At 41.6% G+C, this 17,103-nt stretch overlaps 3 protein-coding genes across 4 annotated transcripts in view; 2 read left to right on the top strand and 1 right to left on the bottom strand.

Annotated features, from left to right (window-relative positions):
* The window catches only part of LOC136442619 (E3 ubiquitin-protein ligase TRIM45-like), a 55,713-nt gene that overhangs the window by 16,973 nt on the left and 21,637 nt on the right, over window positions 1–17,103 (top strand). The gene's annotated exons all lie outside the window — the stretch shown is intronic.
* LOC136441309 (proteoglycan 4-like) lies at window positions 1,537–16,317 on the bottom strand. Of its 2 annotated transcripts, none has more exons than XM_066437521.1 (5): window positions 15,902–16,317; window positions 4,331–4,474; window positions 3,901–4,033; window positions 2,538–3,435; window positions 1,537–2,156 (listed from the first exon to the last, which is right to left on the bottom strand). In XM_066437521.1, the coding sequence occupies exons 1-5, from the start codon at window positions 15,935–15,937 to the stop codon at window positions 1,988–1,990; spliced, it is 1,380 nt and encodes a 459-aa protein (XP_066293618.1). In that variant the 5' UTR covers window positions 15,938–16,317; the 3' UTR covers window positions 1,537–1,987. The 2 variants fall into 2 exon arrangements, with proteins under 2 accessions (XP_066293618.1, XP_066293616.1); XM_066437519.1 differs by lacking the exon at window positions 15,902–16,317 and adding an exon at window positions 4,770–5,029.
* Window positions 6,866–15,611, top strand: LOC136441308 (uncharacterized). The gene is made up of 7 exons (XM_066437518.1): window positions 6,866–7,120; window positions 9,919–10,076; window positions 11,518–12,650; window positions 12,824–13,053; window positions 13,243–13,380; window positions 13,827–13,987; window positions 14,229–15,611. The coding sequence occupies exons 1-7, from the start codon at window positions 6,885–6,887 to the stop codon at window positions 14,828–14,830; spliced, it is 2,658 nt and encodes an 885-aa protein (XP_066293615.1). The 5' UTR covers window positions 6,866–6,884; the 3' UTR covers window positions 14,831–15,611.

Raw genomic sequence — 17,103 nt, 5'->3', positions numbered from 1 at the left:
TCCTCTCCTTCTTCTGCCAAATCTTCAAATTGATTCAACTCTGCCATTCTTTAATCAACCGACCTGAAATTTGGCATGGAGGTAAAGAAGGCAAATACCCTCATGCGATTTTTTTCATTTTTTTGAAACAGGCCTGAAAATCATTTTTATGGAGGTTTTTTGGGGCATTTTTAGGCAAAAATTACAATTTGGTCTCCTGTGGCCTGGTTTTACAAGCAAATGACCTGACATTCGGTACAAGGGCGCCTTGAACATGTCCCTACAGGATTTCAATCACAATTCTGGTGTACATCACTTCAAAATGCTTCATTTTGGGGACTTTTGGACCCATTTCAGACCAAAAACAGGCCAAAAGTGGTATCCCCGTTCCATGTTCTATTTGCTGCTGGCCAAAGAATCCATGTTCTATCTAAGGATCCCCGCGTTCCATTTGCTACTGGCCAAAGAACACGTGTTCTATTTAGGTTACCTGAGGTCATATTGCAGGAAGACTTTGCAGTAAGACTTTGCAGTAAGAAGCTCTTGGGGTCTCGCAGAACTTGTAGAGAGAATTGTTTTGCACGGGTGATTTTGGAACAGTCAATTTATGCATCGGGAGGGAGATTGGCGAAGTATGATGCTCTCGCAAATATTGACTTTCTACATGCAGTTAATATTTCGATTTGCCCAGGTGTTATTTTGGGACAGCACACTTCTTGCATGGGGAGGAGTATGGCTAAACGTGCTGTATTTGCTCAGGGGCAAATGGCGGCCTTTCTAGTGTTCTAGTATTATTAGTTTGGGAAATTCAAAATTTGTTGGGCGTATAGATTTTTCATACGTGGACAGGTGCGATGTATTAGTTTGGGAATTCTCCCGTTTACGGGCTTGTAGATCTTTCATTGGACATATGCGATGTATAAATCGTGCATAATGTACCCGCTGTGGCGTTCTTTATAGTCGGTTTGAGAGAAAACACATGCACACTTGATTACATAGGTATGTGTTTTTGTACGCGAGGATTTCCTGAGCGTATAGAATTTGATACGTGCTCATTTAATCTTCTAAATTTGCCTGCCGTCTAGATTTCCATACGTGGAATAATGTGATGTTCTAGTAAGCGGGTTTGGGATTAGAATGAAAGGACAGATGCGATGTGTATAAGTACGGATTTTCATACGGACGGATTTACTGAGCGTATAGAATTTGGTACGTGATCATTTACACACAAGATGACGTGTTTTCGGATATTTGTGTAAGGATTTTGACACCACAGATTTGCTAGGCGTCTATATTTTGATGCAAGGCCTTTCATAGTGATCTATGGACGGTACGGAATGCAGATTCTTTTGGATATATATATAGCAGTTCTTGCAGTGTTTCCTTTTATTTTCCGCATAAGCCTCTTACGTCAGAATACGGACTGGAGGGTAGGTAATCGTTGTATTGTTGCTTAGAGAGCTGTATCTACATTTGACTACGTATATGACTTCGAAGGATGTCTTCCTTACGTTCTTTAAAAAATAAATTGTGAGATTGAACAAGACAGCAAGGGAATCTTACAGATCAGATTTTATTTCTTGCATAACAAGAAGGTCTATCAAAAAACATAGTTAACAACTTGGGAATGAAATATGAAACTCACAATGCCTTACATTACCAATACAATTGTAGTTAGCTATAGTATAGGATATCTATCATAAATCAACATACCAACAGTAATTGTAAATTAACATACCAATAGTTATAGGGAGAAAACTACGCTGTAAAATACAAAATCCGTTACATTATGCATTACACTAAAAACACTAACCACTAAAACAATTTACACTAAAATACTGAGATACTTTACACTAAAATACTTTACACCGAAATACATTACACTAAAAATATACCAGTATACCTGTTTGCCTAAGTGCCTAACTTTACCAAAAAATACACACGGGCAATAAATGCTAAGTATTTAAACACAAAAAAAAAAATTTTTTTGGAAGGGACGGGAAGTGATTCATGCAATGGAAGGGGTGTAGTTTTTCTTTTTTTTAACGATCCTACCGGCCCGTGTCCTTTTGGAACGACTTTTCTTCTCCTTCTTCCTTGCTGCGATACTAGAGACCGGCTTGTATTCGGGTGTCCTCACGCTTGTCTTGGTGGCAGCGCCATCCCACAACACAGTCCTGAGAAGAAAAGGGAAATGCTTACAGTTCTGTCTAATTAAACACAACACGTTTAAGGGGAAAATGACCGAGAATGATATTTGAAAATGTTGTTATTCCCATGAGCAATGTAGGTGTGGAGCCTTTTGATTATAAAGTACCTGTAAGTTGTAAGTTTGGTACGGTTTTGTCGAGCACATAATGAAAGTTTATTGCAAATTACTGCCCGTAGACTAATTGCAGAGCTGAATTGCAAGTACATGTAAATGTATATGTATATGTAACACAGAGTGGACGGACAGATAAAGATTGGGTTCGGCTTCTTTTGGATAATTGAAAAGTGGCGAGAATTTTGCATATTAAGTATATCACAACACAGGCATGACAGAAAAATGGACTCACTCGTTAGGCTCCTGGTATGGTAGCTGTCGCCTTTTTGTTGGTGGCGTTGTGTCCTCTGCCTCTGGGCAAGGGGTGAAGGCCATCCGCTTGGCGACAACAGCTGTGCTTGGCACCCAACCCCCCAGGCTCCTATCTTCAGAAATGATGGAGCCCAAGGGAGGTTGCATTCCGGGGCTCGTGGGAGTGGATGTCCTCGGGCTCGGTCTTCGGCTCGCGCTGGGGCCTCGAATCGGGCTCGGGCTGGGGCTCGGGCTGAGACTGTTCCGGTCGGTTGGGGCAATTGGCCGCGAGAGCCCCTCCTCCATGGTGTCAGGGTCGGCGCCCGTGGCTGTGCTGGGGGTGTCGCTGTTCCGGTCGGTTGGGGCAGCCGGCCGCGAGAGCCCCTCCTCCATGGTGTCAGGGTCGGCGCCCGTGGCTGTGCTGGGGGTGTCGCTGTTCCGGTCGGTTGGGGCAGCCGGCCGCGAGAGCCCCTCCTCCATGGTGTCAGGGTCGGCGCCCGTGGCTGTGCTGGGGGTGTCGCTGTTCCGGTCGGTTGGGGCAGCCGGCCGCGAGAGCCCCTCCTCCATGGTGTCAGGGTCGGCGCCCGTGGCTGTGCTGGGGGTGTCGCTGTTCCGGTCGGTTGGGGCAGCCGGCCGCGAGAGCCCCTCCTCCATGGTGTCAGGGTCGGCGCCCGTGGCTGTGCTGGGGGTGTCGCTGTTCCGGTCGGTTGGGGCAGCCGGCCGCGAGAGCCCCTCCTCCATGGTGTCAGGGTCGGCGCCCGTGGCTGTGCTGGGGGTGTCGCTTGTCTGGGCGGCCTCGATGTGGACATTCGGGTCGTACCCATAGTAGCGGTAACCCGCCTCTATGATGGGCACCAGCCCGTCCCTTGTCCAGTTTCTATCTTTGGGAGTGGTGTTTTCTGAGAATTAAAAAGAACATGATTACCGCTACGATCGTCTTCCTACAAATAACTTATGTACGGACTAGCAATGTTCGCGTATCAAAACTATTACGCTCGGCAAATTCATACCTATAAAGAGCTGGTATAAATCCACAATTTGAAATAGATCTTAAATCATTTCCTCTTGAATCATTTCGTACGCCTTATAAAACGACACTCTGAGTATGACGTATATTTCGAGCTCACGGCTTCATTTGTGCGGCTTCATTTGAGACGTCAGACTACTGTGGTGAGAATAGCCCAGTTCTCATCGTTGTTTACATGTCATTGATCATTTTTAACATAACGATTGCGAGATAGCCAACTAAGACAGGTGTCGCCGTCAGGAACTGAAATACATACTAGTATTATAAATACGAATGAGTCTTTCAAGAAATTGATGGTTGAACATTTCTTCTTCTTCTTTACAAAAATAACACATACCTTTATACCACTCAGGCATTAGATACGGGGGCTTCCACTGTAGCTGTTCGGGCCAGAAGGCGGGTCTGAGTTCCGCCTTTCGGAAATGGTACCCCTTGTGACCGAAGTGGGCGGTCAGCATCACGCTGATAGTCTGATGCAACAAAATGAACGTCAAACGTTTAAAACAAGTAAAATATGACTTAACATGCATCATATGTATCTGTGCAACAGGCGCATATACGAAATAATAACGAAATTGTCTGTTATTTACTCTAAACGTACAATACGGCATAGATTATCTTTTAAATCAATGAAGACTCATTTGTTGACACGTCGATCGGCTATTGTGGTCGACTCCATACGGACATACTAGCAATTTGACGGTAAGCGCAGTGAAAAAAATGTTCTTTGGGCAATTAACTAGACATTGGAAAATGAAAATAATCACCTCTCTGGCTTCTTTGTTTGTCCGCCACGTTGCCTTCAACCTTGGCAGGACGACCTTCGCGGGACGGATTGTCGCCTCGGTAGGTTCCCTGCCGGATGTAACGAACCGGCGCATTCTGGGGTCCACACTAATGGCATCTACTGTCTAGAAAAAATCGTTTGAGACATTAGATTAATCATGACATGCAATTAAGTGCTTGGTGTAAATAATTTCTAATTTCTAGAGGTTTCGCCCAAGTCACTCCTCTCCCACAGTTGCCCCCCTCCCCTGGCTGAGGACCTAGTGATAACTCGGAGCAAACATATATTCAAACTAAATTCATTAGCCATTGCTTCCCAAGAAGTCAAACACCTCAGTGATGTACATCAAATACTATCGTCTGGATATTGTTATGCATTTTCATACGTTACTGTAGATAAAATTTATGTACTGTATTTACCTTTGACAGGTGGTCCCTGACAACCGACGTTCCAAAAGCGGCAATAGCCATATCCCGATGACCTAGGATGTAGCCAAACGCTACACCATTCTTCTCGCATTTTGCATTAATCTTTTCAAGTTTCCTCTTAATCTTCTGGAGGTTGGCCATGCTCAAGCTTGTGATGTCAACGGATGGAAATTCTGTTCAGCGAATGATTCTAGTAAAGTTCGCTGCAAATTTAAACCTTGCATGGACATTATCATAACAATAAATATTTCAGACAGACTACAAGAATACAGATCAAGTTTGATCGTGTGAAATAAAGCCGATGGTGCAAACTGAATGAGTTATTTAAATTGTCTTACCAAGAAGGTTAAAACAAGAATAGAATTGTAAAGTTTTAAAAATTTGAGTGCAGACAATATTTGGAAGCTTTCGGAGACGTATGCTTTTCTATGATTTCGTACGTTCGCTCGGCGGGCCGGGAAAACTTATTACGTTCCCTTGGTGCACGGCAAATAAAAAATACGTCAATCGGTAATATTTGGTAGCTATCGGAGACGTACCCAGTTCACTTTTAATGGTAACAAGATAGGATATACATGTATCAATAGGACATGATAAAAGTTAAAAGGGAAATGTTTAGTACGGGGGTATAACATATTTGCACCCTATGGGCACACAGTTGACGGCGGCTTTGATACACGGGCCCTCATATTAGCTAGACACGGCTTTGCCTGTTTTCCACATGCAGAGAAATTAGTGTTTTTTAACCTCCTGAAAGTGTGTATTCAGAGTTTGTGTGATTTTTTCATTACAATATATTTTGGCGGCAGAAAACAGCGATCACGCATGTTTCTCACATTTCCAGACTCTATTGTCCACTATTAACAATATATTTCAGCACACACAAAACAGCGACACCTATTATCGTCTTGCACACATTACACATGCATTGTCCATATTTCACAGTATAATTTACTCACCGCCGAAATTCTCACCTTTACAGACAGTATTGTCTGATTGTCGGCACATGATTACGTGTATACAAACATTTTTCATTTTTAGATGTTCAAGAACTCTTTTATTGTGGACAGAAAGTAAATCTACGTACAGGAAAAACAGTCTTCAGGAAGAAACTTGTGAAAGGTTTTTCTGTAAAGAAAGTATCGACGTTTCTACTTTCTAGTCACAACTATTAGGAAAGCTTTATACCCCGTATCTACCTGAAGTATTGCAGTCATGCATAACGGATTATAAAAAGAAGTTTATTGCAAGCTCATGCCCGTGGGCTAATTGCAAATACATGGTAAAAAACATAGGGAAAAACATACATGTGTCAGTAGACTGTGTCTGACTTTGTTGTAACAATAGTCTACTGGTACTAAATACTAACACCCTTATTAGTGACGAAAGGTGGTGTTAGGCCGGAATGCGTTTTGACGCAAGTGTTGGGGTTTTTTGTACATACATTTAATTACGTTGTAAAAGTTCCCCCCTATTCCCGAGTTAGTAGTTTGAATCTGAGCCCCTCGCGCCAAACGGAGTCAAACGCTTTTCTAAAATCTATGAAACAGGCGTAAAGCCGTTTATTACCGGATATATATTTGCCAATCAAGGAGTCCATAACAAATAGGTTGTCGTTTGTACCAAAGTTTTTCCGAAAACCAGCCTGGTTAGGAGAGATTAGTTTTTCAATAGAGACGGTCTTCTTTGTTTTTCTTTAGCCGTTTAACACCTTTTCATACTTGGTGGCGATTTTGAAATAAGCGTTACCGCCGCTCCACTACTGGCGCGTCACCAATCAACGTGATTTTCAATAGAGACGGTCTTCTTTGCAGTTTAACACCTTTTCATACATTACGACTTGGTCTCGACACCTTTTTCAGACACCAGTACCCGACAGATGATACTGTACGTGTAATTATCAAATCAGTTTTTCTCACATTTCCAGACATCATCCGACAGTATTGTTCGCATTTTCGCAGTTCTTTTTAAACACAGAACATGCTTGAACATTGAACTTGCCGACAAATATGCAAATTATACACTGAGCATGTGCCGCTGAGCACTATATAAATCACAGCTTCGTTCTGACAAAGCCTCATTTCTCAAGTCAGTTCGTTGTCAAGAATGTCGACGTCTCGGCGACCTTCGACTCAGGGCCCGGGGCCACGCATCAGTTCGCCACCAGCAGCACCTAGAGTAGCTAGGTCTTCCCGTCGTCGACCTGATCGTGAAGACGTCGTCAGTCCTCAACATGAAGGACTAGAAGGTGTCACAGAGATTACCACAGGAATGCGTAACCTGCATTCTGAAACAGTCACCACCTTGCCGGACACTGGAACAGCTTTGGACCTTGCTACATGGTAAGTGTTTGTTCATTACACACTGAACGAGACCCCAGAAAATCGATCGATTGACTAATATGTTAGATTAGAGTCACAAGGTTTGTTAGCATGTAAAGTGATATAATTTTACAAGTACTACTTGTAAAACGAGCAGAGCGTAATGGTGCATTGTGTCTTAGTACCATTTTTGGCGACCAGGTCGAGACGCCCTTGGTTTAGACAGGTAATCATTTACCGGAAAAAATATTCTACTTCCGATGTACACTTGGGGAATCCTATTCAACTCGTATGCTCTGCTTACAACCAATGAAACCAAATATCTTGTACTTTAATATGCTTTGTAAGTCATAGATTCTAACAGCCTTCGTAGATTTTATACTATTCAGAACAATTGTCTGTAAAAAAACAAGCAAAATGAGAAAAAAGTGGCCAAAGTAAAAAAAAAGTTTTCTTAGATTTTGTGTGGTGTTAGGGCCTTGGCCTACACCTATACAAAAATAGTAAAGTTTTGGGACGGTGTTTTTTTTTTTAAATGGCGAATTTTTGTCTTGTGAAGGCCTTTCTCTCACTCAAAATGGCCCATCTTTCGCCTATCGACTGTAACTCCCACAGATGAACAGATATTTTGTTGTCTCTTACATATGTTATTATCCATATCTTAACTAATTGAATGACGTCAAGTTTTGCTCGATATGTTTTGGCAGTGAGGTGCAAGAAACGTTTAAAGATAACCTGTTTTTGTAAATTCTCAAAATTGACAAAAAAGCCATTTTCTTGACATTTTAGCGGGCAATATCTCTTTTAGCGAGCAATATCTCCCACAGCTCTAGCTTAGATCTTTATAAATATCATATCAAAAAGAAGTTTGGGTTCTCAATGGGGCGGGATACAGAGACCCAAAGTCATTGTAGCAGAATTGCAACTACAGAATTGTAAGTGAAATAAACATGCTGTGCAGCTTGGTGATTGATATGAAAAGGACCTTTGTCTAACTTTTTATTCTGCAAGAAACCTGTCTGGCACTTACAAAAGTATTTTGTAACAGTTGACTGCTGGTTATCATGGCAACGGCCATCTTTGTTCTTAATGGTGGATTTTCACATTGTTGTAGGAGGAAAACATCAATAGCTTGGCTATATAGAGTCGATTCCACATTACCGAGAGGGTGTTTGTTGCCTTTTGTTCTAACATTTGCAAAACCTTTGTAACAATCTAAGGGAGGTAAGTGACTGTTTAGAACAATTTCCAACATTCATGTGATGTTCTAAATAGTTTCTGCTGTGTTCCAACATGTTAGACAAATTTCTAACATTGCACATGTTATTTGTATTATTTTCGAAACTGTTGGAAAATAGGTTGATCATTTGTTCCTATATGTTCCAACATTATAACAACATGGTATAACTGGGTCAGTGGGATGGGAACAGGGCAATTCACACATCCCTTCAAAGTATATGGGATTAGGCCTGGGTGCCATGCATAGACGCCTCAAGATAAAGGTCCAGACGTGAAATCTAAAAATATACAGAGGCAGACAATAGAGTGCGATTAGCACCTACTTTTATGGGGGCAATAACCCAAATCTACCATTTGAAAATGATGCAAATTGTTCCAACATGTTCAAACAGTGAAAAAATCGCATAGATGTTTGAAAATTGTTCTAAATAAAGAGACATTTGTGTAATTACTTTCCAAATAGTTCCAACATATATTTATAAGTTAAAACATGTTCAAACTTTCATTCTTGATTGTTTGAACAATTTAGAACATTTAGACTGGAATAGTCTTTTACCTAAAATTGTTTGAACTCACTAGCAATATTATCTGAAAACCCTCTCGGTGACATGGAATTGACTCTATGTAAAGAAATTGAAAGCTGGAACAAAGACAGGGGTCGGGGGGTATCCCCCGTTACCAAGGAAGATTTCATTTATTTAAAGGGGGTGAGGTAGAACTTGATAGCATCAAATGAAAGAATAATAAAGTAGAGTTTAGTTTTATATTTCCAAATTGAAAGTCGGTGTGTAGCTGCCTTTTTTTCCTTTTTGAAAAAAAGAATGATTATCAATGGCGACCGCCTTCTTTTGATAGTCAAAACAATTTGACATATTGGCGGTATCGTGACTCTACACAGGCACTTATCGGCTCATTTGTACCGCGTTTGCGGATTTTTAGCTCACCTTTTTAGTTAACTTGTCGAGGATTTTTGAAGAAAAAAATTGTGCAGTTATCCGGCGCTGGTGACAATGAGCCGTTCAGATATGAGTGGTAACCGGTGGGATTTCGTGCAGTTAAATGGAATGTGCGTTTATCCGAGGTGCATTATGTGGCTTCTACTGTAGGGACACTATTGGCTTGGGGGTCTTCATGGGGATTTTCGTGTTGTTGGGCATTAAAATTAATCAGGTAATCACGTCTCACTACGCTGTGATGGGTTGTGGCCATTTTTGTGTCGCTGTGTGAAAACCACAGAGAGATAGATGCCAAGAAATGCTGACAATAACTAGAAATGTTACTTCTGGCACTATATGGGGGTTTTACCCATGTTATTGTTGTTCTCTAAGACTTCAATCACTAGGTTCCTTTTTCAATAATTTTGTGTATTCACTATGTGGTACATAACGACAAAGTCCCTACATGGGGGTTATCAGGACTCCACATATCAGGCGTGTATGTATGTATGTATGGCGTCATACTGCTCCCCTTTTTTGTCAGTGGGAGTTGAAGAAGGTCAAATAGTTTAATGTGCGCATAACTACGACATTCACCGTCTCTTTTGTGTGTGATACAAGTTCTTTCATCTATGTCCCAATCAGTCGAGCCGATCTCCGTTACCTGTCGTCCGTGGCGTCTACCAAAAGGTGCTTCAGACTGATGCAAGGAGACCACTTTGCAGTGGCTGACTGCTCTGAGGATGGAATATTGAAGAGAACATACTGCATCATTGAACGTCGGCAGTTTGAAGATGACACAGGTAGGGCCACCTTTACTTCTTCACCTCAACAACATGTTTACATGTAACATGTGGAACATGATACCAATTTTACAAAGTTTCATCAGTCATACTTTGGATAGGCAACATATATCACCAAGTTTCTTCTATCTTCTCCTACCATTTGGTTGAATGGACTTAACTTTTTCTCAATCTTTTGGCCAAACGATAGGAAATTTGGCATTGGGGTAGCGCAGGCAAGAATACCAAAGACTTTTTTTTCATTAGGCCATACTGATTTGATCATATGGATGACATCCACCGGGCACTGCAAAATTAGTGCAAGTGTGTAAAAAAAAGTTATTCCAAAAAAGTTGCCTTCATTTGATTATGAAATTTAAGTGTACTTAAGTTACAGAACATGGTATACCAATATATATGATACCTTCCAATTTTCTTGGAAGACTTTGGAAACTTCGTTCAGGGCTCGAAATACACGAGGAGTAAGTTAACAAAATCAGTACGTTTTGTGATATGAAAAGAGGCGTTGTATGACATTAGTCATCACCATTGCCATATTTCCATTCTTTGACATCAGTATCCATTAAACCCTGATCTTAAAACCAGACGTTTCGCAAAATATATTTACATGGTCGCATGCTGAAGATTACAAATAAGATTTTTTGGAAAATGGATACTAATGTCATAGCGCGGAAGTCAAAGAAGAGGTTTTGAAATAACAAAAAAATGTAAAATCTTTTTTTTTGGTATACCATGCTCTGTATTTAGTTTTGTTCACCCTTGAAGGCTTCCTGACCACTTTGATTTCATATTGAAGGCAACTTATTTAGCCAAACTTATTTGCATGCTCTCATCGGCTTTGATTGAAGTCATCAGAGGACATCATTCATATCATCAAATCAACATGGCCTAAGCGACATAGGTCCCCCCCCCCAAAAAAAGTTATTTCATTTGTGTATATGTCCTTCCTTCTGTCTGTGAACATAATAACTCAAGAATATTTTTGTAGGCTGTAGGGAAAAGGTACTTTGTACACTAGTATACAGAATATTCTTGAAATCTAAGTATCAGAAAAAGCAATATAACCTTTTGAAACAGTTGTACTTTATTTGATGTTATAGTATTACTTCTTTGAAATTTTGAAGTTAACAACAGAATTACAGATTTAAGTTCTTAAGATTGTTTAACTTTGAAATTATGTCTTGCTGACATTCAACTTTATCTTGTGGTGCACCCAAAATTGTTTCTGTGCACCTAATTCTTTTGGTTGGGTACACCAGTGCACCTATTTCCAAAAATGAGTTTCGAGCCCTGTACATACTTGGTATGTATGTACGAGGGTGAGTCAGTATATTTTGCAAGTTGCTTCATGAAAGGCTCATTTATGTTCTTATCTTCGTTGGTTTATCCTTTAATCAATGAGCACTTCAGCTTTTCAACAAGATTCCATCACTCTTTTCAGGTTCTGAGGAATTTCTGTTTGCCTGCACCTGCAAAAAGGCTGCTATGCAAACTGCACTGCTGACATCATGTTTGCGAACAGTAAAATCAGAGAGATTAGCTGAGTTTGCAAAACGGGAGAGGGCAAGGTACTGCATCCACAGCAGATGCCTGCAGGAACTGATAGAAGCCCTCAACTTGTCTGCTGATGCGGATGAAAGTGGTTCAGATGATGATGATGATGAAGAGGAAGCGATGCCTTCTACATCTCCAGAGGTTCTGCAGACACACCCAAGAATAGTGGCAGTGTATGTCGAAGGGACTGGCTATGGACTTGTCACTCACGAAGGGCCCAAAAGTAGATTAGTCTGCCGCAGTTGTACACGGCAAATTCATAACTGCTGCCACGTCCACCGCTATAGAGACTATTGCCGAAAACACGATGTACCACTACCAGAGGAGCAGCGCACTGCAACAACCTCCAAGCCTCATGATGGAGTGTCGTACCGCCCCATCCCTTACCCAACATGGCCAGATGAGATGATGGAGCTAAAAGACAAACTGAGATCTGGCCTGGCCCAATATCCCGAGCATCTTGTGCCCTCCATTTGGGATGCTACATGCAAGCATGGAAATCCATGGGACACAAGAGATCCTGTCAAGGAAGGCTGGGTGACACACCGCGGTGTCACCATACACGATGCTGAAGGTGCTGTGCTCGACTACGTCGACCCAATCACAAAGGAGACACGTGAGAGGGTTGTGTACTTCAGGCCAACCACTGGCAACTGTACCTGCAAACTGCCATACGATGGCCAGGAAGATCTTGTCTTCAATTTTTCAAACAAAGCAATGTACGCCTACAACATGCTAACGAAGTACATGCATTTCATGATAGAGAACCGGACACCCCTCAGAGGCTTCCACAGAGCATGCCAGCGCGAAAACAATCTGTCAAAAACAAACCTTACTAGCTACAACACCTTCCTCTATGCCTACAACTCATTTGAACGACTACTCAACATCGACTGGACGACATCTTTCCAGTGCCCCACATGCCGTACACAACCTGAAGTCGTCATCATGGATGGCATCACACTGGGTTTCAGAAAGGACCTGATACCTGAGCTGCAGGACGATGTCCAGCATTCAGATGTAAGTATTTCTCCCTTTAGTTGAAAAAGCCTTCAATTTTGCAATTCTAAAGAGTAAAAAGTTTATTGTTACTCATTATAACTTTCAACATTCCAAATGTACACTTGTTTCTTAAACAATCTATCAGGAAGAAGACTAAAATTAACTCAAACATTGCCTTGATATTTCCCTAGCCTCCTGTCATCAACAGTGGAAGCAGACATCAGGATCGTGTGGTGATCAAACGTGATCCCACAAGGGTAGCACTGCGACGCTTTGCGGGAGTTGGCAAGGCCCTTTCCCTGCATGAGTGCAGGGAGATGGAAAGGGAGATGTGTAGCAGCGGACATGCATCACTGTCCAACCTAGTCAGACGTCTTCGCGGTGGCCAAAGGAAAGACGTCGTGGCGCCAAAGACTTACAGGTGAATGCACACAATTTTCACAAAAACAAAATTATAAGCCAGTAGCCATCCTGTATATTTCTCTAAGAACTAGGTGCAATGGACAAAGAAAAAATAAGAAAAACTATACTAGGAACTGACAGTGTTGTGAAAGTTGTCTTCGGTGTTCTTCTGGCATCTAACCAAATAAATCATCTCATTTTTGTGTAGGGATTTCTTGATACAGGTTTCAAGAAACACCCCTGCATGTGGCACAACGCAGGTTGCAGGATCTGGACAGGATGCTACAAGGGCCATCATCAAAGAAATTGCAGAAGGGCTAAACATCAAAGACTCAGTCAACCACGGGTATGCATTACAGTTATGGTGCTAACAGTGGGGAGGGGGAACTCTGAAATACAAAGAATCCAATTCAAACCACTTTGCAATCTGGATCTTGAATCATGCATATGGTACTACCTCTCCCATTAACCCTGCAAAAGGTTAGCTTGCTTTGTGAAAAGGTTCAAGTTATGAGCAGCAACGCCATGTTCACATTTCCGGTATATATTGAAGTACTCAGGGAGAAAAGCAATCTAATGTCTGAAGTGGGTATGATAGATTTAATCTGTGACGCAAAGTGCCTGCAGCCTGCGTGTTGTATAGATATAAATTATTTTGTAATGCTTGAAAAAAATCATCATTGTTTTTAAGTTGTTAAGCATACATACAATTCGAAGCTCCAATGGAATTGATATACTAGTAGGGTACTAAAAGAACTGCTTTTGAACATGGTGCCTTTGTGTTGTTTTCAGGAAACTCAGTATGCTACAACAAACGGCCCCTGTCATTTCGGACGTCATTGATCGCGTTGCACCGGATGGAGATGTTCCCGCAGACGTTAGGGCAGTACTGCTGGACCTGGTGGAAAAAGTCATGGCTCCATATCAAGATGGATTGTCACCAGACATATCAGGTAACACTACCATAACAGTAAGCTAAACCGTTAAAACGCTGATGTAGGTGATCTGTGGTTGAGAAAAGAGAAAACTCCAATGTCCTAATAGGGCTATACCAACTTGATGAAATTATTTTCAGTAGTTTGGACTTACTTTTGATATGTAACCCAATAACTTGACTTGAGAAAACTTTCAATCATGCTCATTTACTTGAGTACATTGAGGTTAATGTTTATGTTTTTGTGTTCTCCCTTACAGACTACCCAGCAGTCACACAGCCAGACTCCCCTAACTCACTCACCTACAGCTTCTTTCCATCCCAATGGCGGCGCCATGGAGATGGATACTTCACTGCTGATGTGCGAAACACACGAGCAAAGGAAAGGACTTCAGACTGCCGGAAAGAGTCACGGGGACATCCCACTTTAACGGCAGGAGTATTCACTTTGTATTGCCAACATGCCATTTGCTATGGCTTTGAAGTAATGTTAGAGCCAGAGTCTCCCAAGTACCCTTTTCGGATCCTAAAATCCCGTTTTTCCACTGCACCAAGCGTAATCATCTATGACAATGCATGTCAGCTCCACTCATACTGCTTAAACAGGGACCCTGGCTTCTTCCAAAACTCACGTTTCTTTGTGGACAGACTGCACTTTAAGAATCACAAGGGTTGTAGCAAGGGGTATTGCCTAGACATGTACAAAGCATCATTTGACATACTGACAATCAACAGTCAAATCAATGAGCAAGCAAACTCAGGTCTGAGACGTATTGAAGGACAACTGTCCTACATGAATCCGAGGAACTTCCTTCACCGCCTAGTCACATTCCTAGCTGTTAAGAACCTGGACAAGTTGTAAGCAATCAATGTAGTCAGTTATATTTGTACTGTTGTAGATTACATTTTCATGTCTAATCTTTATACTGGTTTAAACAGAAGCTTAAGTTCTTTGCAATCCTGTTTCAAATGGATCTTTTTGTCAAATGATATTGATGTATGGTAGCATGCCTAAGTTGACAGCAAACAGGTGCCTTGTTATGTTTAGCAGCTGTCTTTTCTGCAATTTTTTGTTTGTATTGTCATTATGAGGGACATATACCTTGTACTGTCATTATGAGGGGCATATACCTTGTACTTTTTGCAAGAATGCAAATGTATTGACCACTATCTGTATAAATGAGAATGCAGTAACTATGATGTGCAAATAGGGACATATACCTTGCAATTTTGGCAATGAATTCAGCATGAGAATGCAAATGTACTATTATGTAGTGAACTGCTGTTTGTATGATGATGAAGAAGGGACTTATACCTTGATAACTTTTAGTTTAATTCATGGAGTCGGGATGACTCCTGCTAAAATCTGAGAGATAATGGGCAAGAAGGCGCATCTGAATTATTGTTTTCAATTGTAAAACTTTGTAATGACAGTAATGTATTCTTAGGTATGTTAATTTCCTTTCATATGATTGTGTTCAGTTGAGTTATGACTTATGTGAGTAATGTGACATTGTTGATTATTCCTGTGTTTCCCACTTGTTTTATTCTATGTGACTCTGAGCCCCCTTGGAAATCAGCTCATGGCTGAAGGGACCAACCAGATGTTTGAAGATTGAATAAATAAATAAATAAACAAATAACCGTTGTGTAGATAAATGTGACAATTCGGATGATCAGCACCATGAGACAATGTCTAGCGTAGAAATAAACGTAAAGCAAGGACAACAGCAACAACGTGTTGAAGTTGGTAAGCCAAAACAGATAAAGATTGAAAAATTTGCAGAGCTTGTAACGTTACCCAAAATCTGAATACAAATTTCCACACCCAACAACTTCAAACGAAAGCGTGAACAAGTCCATCCTTCCATAGACCTAGATATACCGTATTGGCTGTCATCATAAATTTTGTGAAAGTTTGTACAAAAATCACCTGGCCAGGATCGCTCTTGAGTAGCCTTCGTAACATAAGTTCATTCTGGATTCCAGCCTTGGCGACTGTTTGATACTAACTGAGGGGGAGGGCCGTTAGTTTGAACAGTAGGTGAAAATTACACAACTTCCGTCGATCATCTTGCTTCAATGGCGCCCCGAATTTTGGATGTCGCTAGCTTCACGGCCTCTTGGCTTCCTGCCGTCTCGCGAGTTTTTCAGTCACGGCTGCATGCAGTCGCAGTTCCCAGGCCTCTGCGTCTCATCAGTTCGCTGTAAGTTCGCTGCAAACCAGCCGCCATTTTAACCGGTCCATTTTAGGTATCGGACCGGAGTTTGTAGGACGCCACCTCCAGCCCGGGGGGCTACAAGGTAGCACAACACAGTTTTAATCTATGACGCGAGTACAGAAAGTAGTGCGGCCCAAACTCTTGGAGACTGGGTAGAAAGCTGCACGTGAGAGGCATCCATGTGTAAACTGTGCTGTGTGGTGTAAAAATATGTCGGGCTTTATACTGTAAGATTTGGATAGTGGGCATTTTCCGCTTTGTGTATAAATGCGCCATCTTGTGCAATAGCCTCACGGGGTCAGGCGGCTGCAGTTTAGTGACCTCTCGCAGAGCGCTTTTCGAAGTGGGCGTGAGGAGCCGATACGCCGACAGAATGTTTTAGTTTTTTTAGTTATTTGTAGGTTGTACCCTAAAATCAAACATATTCGTTTTTCGTATTTCTCAAGTGCACCGCGCTATAATTTTTACCGCGTCGAGGCTAGTCACCTTGCGGCCCTTAACTATAGAAATTCCCATAGGCCGAAAATTGTGTTCTGCTACCACAATTCCGCTAAGAAAAGTAGGACGGAAAATGTAATCATATCGGCAAAAAGCGGTTTCTGGCTGCTTTCCGATGTTTTTATCGGTATCGTCTGCTGTCTCTTTATGTTTGATAGAAACCATAGAAAAATGTAAATTTTGGACCCAAGACGAGTTTTCCTGGGGTCAGTCGGCATACATGCTGAGAAAGCTAAGTAAATGATGTCGCTGAAAAATAAAATAAAAATAAAAAGTCATGTGGTCATTTTTTCGCGATCTCCGATGACGCAAATGCGGTGAAAATGCATTAAAAACGCTGCTTTTTGACGAAAAAAAATGCATCGCCGTTGCCTTGGCTATTACAATAAAGGCTTCGATGGCGAACCAACTGCAC

Source organism: Branchiostoma lanceolatum, chromosome 9, assembly GCF_035083965.1.
Source record: "Branchiostoma lanceolatum isolate klBraLanc5 chromosome 9, klBraLanc5.hap2, whole genome shotgun sequence".
Classification (NCBI taxonomy): Eukaryota; Metazoa; Chordata; class Leptocardii; order Amphioxiformes; family Branchiostomatidae; genus Branchiostoma; species Branchiostoma lanceolatum.
The sequence above is the reverse complement of the archived record's forward strand: the minus strand, read 5'-3'. Positions and strand labels throughout refer to the sequence as shown.